Source organism: Lipotes vexillifer, unplaced genomic scaffold (assembly GCF_000442215.2).
Source record: "Lipotes vexillifer unplaced genomic scaffold, Lipotes_vexillifer_v1.1 scaffold393, whole genome shotgun sequence".
Lineage (NCBI taxonomy): Eukaryota > Metazoa > Chordata > Mammalia > Artiodactyla > Lipotidae > Lipotes > Lipotes vexillifer.
In genome coordinates, this window is record NW_006774564.1 from 2501938 (window position 1) to 2505099 (window position 3162).

The 3162-nt window shown below is 48.8% G+C and overlaps 1 protein-coding gene across 1 annotated transcript in view; it reads right to left on the bottom strand.

Annotated features, from left to right (window-relative positions):
* The window catches only part of ELAPOR1 (endosome-lysosome associated apoptosis and autophagy regulator 1), a 68133-nt gene that overhangs the window by 9487 nt on the left and 55484 nt on the right, over positions 1 to 3162 (bottom strand). Inside the window, exons 9-12 of the mRNA XM_007449363.1 lie at positions 3002 to 3130; positions 2503 to 2593; positions 765 to 870; positions 359 to 496 (exon numbers count right to left, since the gene is read on the bottom strand). Of these exons, the coding sequence (XP_007449425.1) occupies positions 359 to 496; positions 765 to 870; positions 2503 to 2593; positions 3002 to 3130 (464 nt within the window). The remainder of the gene's footprint in view (positions 1 to 358; positions 497 to 764; positions 871 to 2502; positions 2594 to 3001; positions 3131 to 3162) is intronic.

Genomic DNA, 3162 nt, shown 5'->3' on the forward strand with positions numbered 1-3162 from the left:
TCCGCAACGGGAGAGGCCACGGCAGTGAGAGGCCCGCGTACCGCAAAAAAAAAAAAAAAAATAGAGCAGGACTGAAGAGGGTATACCAGGTCAGGAACCACACATGTCCTCAGGGCAGGTCTGCTGAGGAGGGACAGGTAATTTTAGGAGTTTAGAGTGTCATTTTCCCCTGGAAGTCATTTGGCCGAGGCTAGGTGCTCCTCAGGGCCTGGAATAGGCGTTCTTTGCTTGACTCCTTAGGAGTCTTCTAATCCCTGGATTCTGAAGCTCAACCTCATACTTAAGCTAATGCAGGAATCCTTTCAGGTTCAGAGGTCTCTTCTGGGCGCTGAGCATCTGAGTAAGGGGAGGAGCTTACTGTCTCATGAAAAGAGGTTCTCTGGAAGGCCCAGGTGAAGCTCATGGTAGCGTTCTCCTCAATGATGTAGGTATAGGACTGTTTGCCTTTGGAACCTCTCCACGTCTCCACGGGACTGTTGGTCCTAGAATTCATACCCTGAACCCAAGACAGATAAGTGAAGAAGGCATGATGGCTGGGTGGCTGGTGGGGAGAGGATGCCCATACCGCTGCCATCCTGGGGGCCATCACAGTGGGTTAGACCCATATCAAACGGTGCAGTCCCTGACAGACAGTCAAGGCCCTTCCTCTGCGAAATCACTGTAAGCAAGGGTGTCAGTTATGTTGATACCCCGACAGGGCAGCGGGGCCAACCCTCGCAATAGTCCCTGGAAGCCCCAAAGCAGGCAAAGGAAGGAAAACGTACCACCATGAAGTAGAGCTCGCAGTTCACGGAACAGATGGTCTCAAAGACAAACGTGATCCTGGCCACCTCTTTATTCTCTGTGTCTGCCATCACTGACTGTGGAGGTCTGTGGGGCAGAAATCAAAAGTCGGTTCCAGAGGCGGACAGTGCTTATTGAAGAGCCCAGATGGCAGCAAAGGGTCTGCTGGGGGACAGGATTAAGTTCTGAGTATGTTGGAAAGAGCATAGACTAAGTCCAATTCTGCCGCCCTAGCTGTGTGAACTTGACCTAGACAAACTATAGTTTCCTCATCTGTACAACGGAGGTAATAATCTTTCTTATTTACCTCCCATCATTGTGGTAAGATCCGAAGGCATAGCAGATGTGGAGTGCTTTGTAAAATGCTGTATAGCCTCACAAGCAGAGTGTGGTCTCCAGACCCACTGAATCAGAATCTGTGCATTAACATGATTCGCAGGTGATTCATATGCACGTTAAAGTTTGAGAATCATCACTATCATAAGATGTCAATTGTCTGCATTCGCTCAGCTGCTCTCTCCCAGGGATAGTGGGGGTTTTGCCTGGATCGAATTAGCAGGTGCTTCAACTTGTTTCTTTAACAAGGTTCTCAGGCTGGTCCTTCTTTGGAGAAAGAGACAGCCATGCCCGATGGGTGGGGATGGCGGGGGGTGGGGGATAAGTGGGGTGCGGAATTGCTTTACTGCTATAATCATTTGCAAATTGAAAAGTACTTTGGGGGATGTTACCTCCCAAAAGTCTAAAAAGTTTGCTTGCCTCATAAACATGGGATATAGCTGTTCGGCTCTGAGTAATGTAACTTAAGGAAAGGGAAACCTTTTGAGCAACCGCTGTGGCTAAGCACTGTGCCAGGGATGGAAAGGAGGGAGCTTGAAGGAGGGAATGGAGAAGCCAAATTTGCAACTGGGACGCCGATTCAGTGGTTCCCCCTGACCTCTAAAGCACATATAGGCAGAAGAGTTCACTTTGGCTTTGGAAATCCATTTATGGCTTTTCTTTTGGCTTTGGCCATTTGCTTCAATTCTGAGGACCTCCAGTTCCCGGCTCCTCCCTACACAGTGGTGCTAACCGATGGGCTAGAAGAATCATCTCAATCTGAGTTAGTCCAAAATCACAGGCTGTCAATCCCTCTTGTTTTACAGACAAGGAGCCTATAGGGGCCTAAAGCCTATAGGGGCACAATGGCTTTCCCAAGTTCACCTAGCCGGTAAGTGGCAAAGCTCAAGTGCCTTATCTCCCAGTCCCGTGTTCTTTGCACCGACCATACCACCCTGCCTGTATTTTTTTTTTAATGGCAAACACATTGCTTATTATCCTAGGTCTTCTTGGGATATGGGGATAAATATGATAAGAACAATCCCTCCCAATCTTCTTGTCCCAAATAAAGATGAACTGTCTATGGGCACCCCTGGCCCTATTTTTTACAGGTTTTTAAAATCTTATCTGATGCTGTGAGGAGGAGGAATTCAAGTAGCATGTGGCCAAATGATGGGAGAAGCTAGACGGGATGAGAGAGCAGTAGGTAATCAGCATGGGCAGCAAATAAGAATGAGTGTTAGCATTCAGGTTAACTTTATTGGACCATAACCATGATCTCCTCTGTTCTGAACTGACACGTCCACAAGCCAGAAGCCCTCTCCTCTACAACACTCCTAGCTATGTGGGACCTGGATGTGGCCAAGGGTGGTGTGGGCTTCCCTTTAGCTTTGTACTCCTCACCTAAATCCTGGCACAACCAGAGTGAGAATCATGAAGTCATTGTCTGAGGCTCCAACAGCTGTATAAATGTGATCACCAGCCACCTCCCAGCCTGAAAAAGGAGAGGGAAGAGTTAATGCCCAGTGGTCTTGGGTGCAGGGCAAATGTGCACCCAGATGACACTCTGGAAGAAAGATAACACCGTCCTTTGAGGCGTTCAGAATCACCGCCAAACAAACCATGTTACTTGTCTGGCTAGTTTGGTCAAAGTCTCTGAAACTCTCAGAGCACGGCCTTTGGCGTGTGTACACATTGTTTCTAGTTCTGTTTCTGTCCCTAAAACAAAGGCTTGGCAGAATATATATTATATGCCCATGCGCAGTGGAGCATGCAGGGGAGTGCATGGCGCGATTAGCTCATTTTTCTCCAGACATCCCTATTATGAAGAAACGTGAGGTGGGAAGAGCCCCTGTGGCAGCGAAGTGAGCTGAAAGCTCACAGTCAGGAGGGAGGCAGTTACCTGTCATGCCCTTGTACTCAAAGTTGATCCCACTGAGGACGGTCGTTTCCATGTTCGTGGGCAGCGTGTTCCACCATTTGTATTCGAATCCCACGGCAGGTTCGGTCCCCGCTGGGCAGTGGCTACAATCTGGGGGAGCCGTAAGATCCACGCATTCAGCA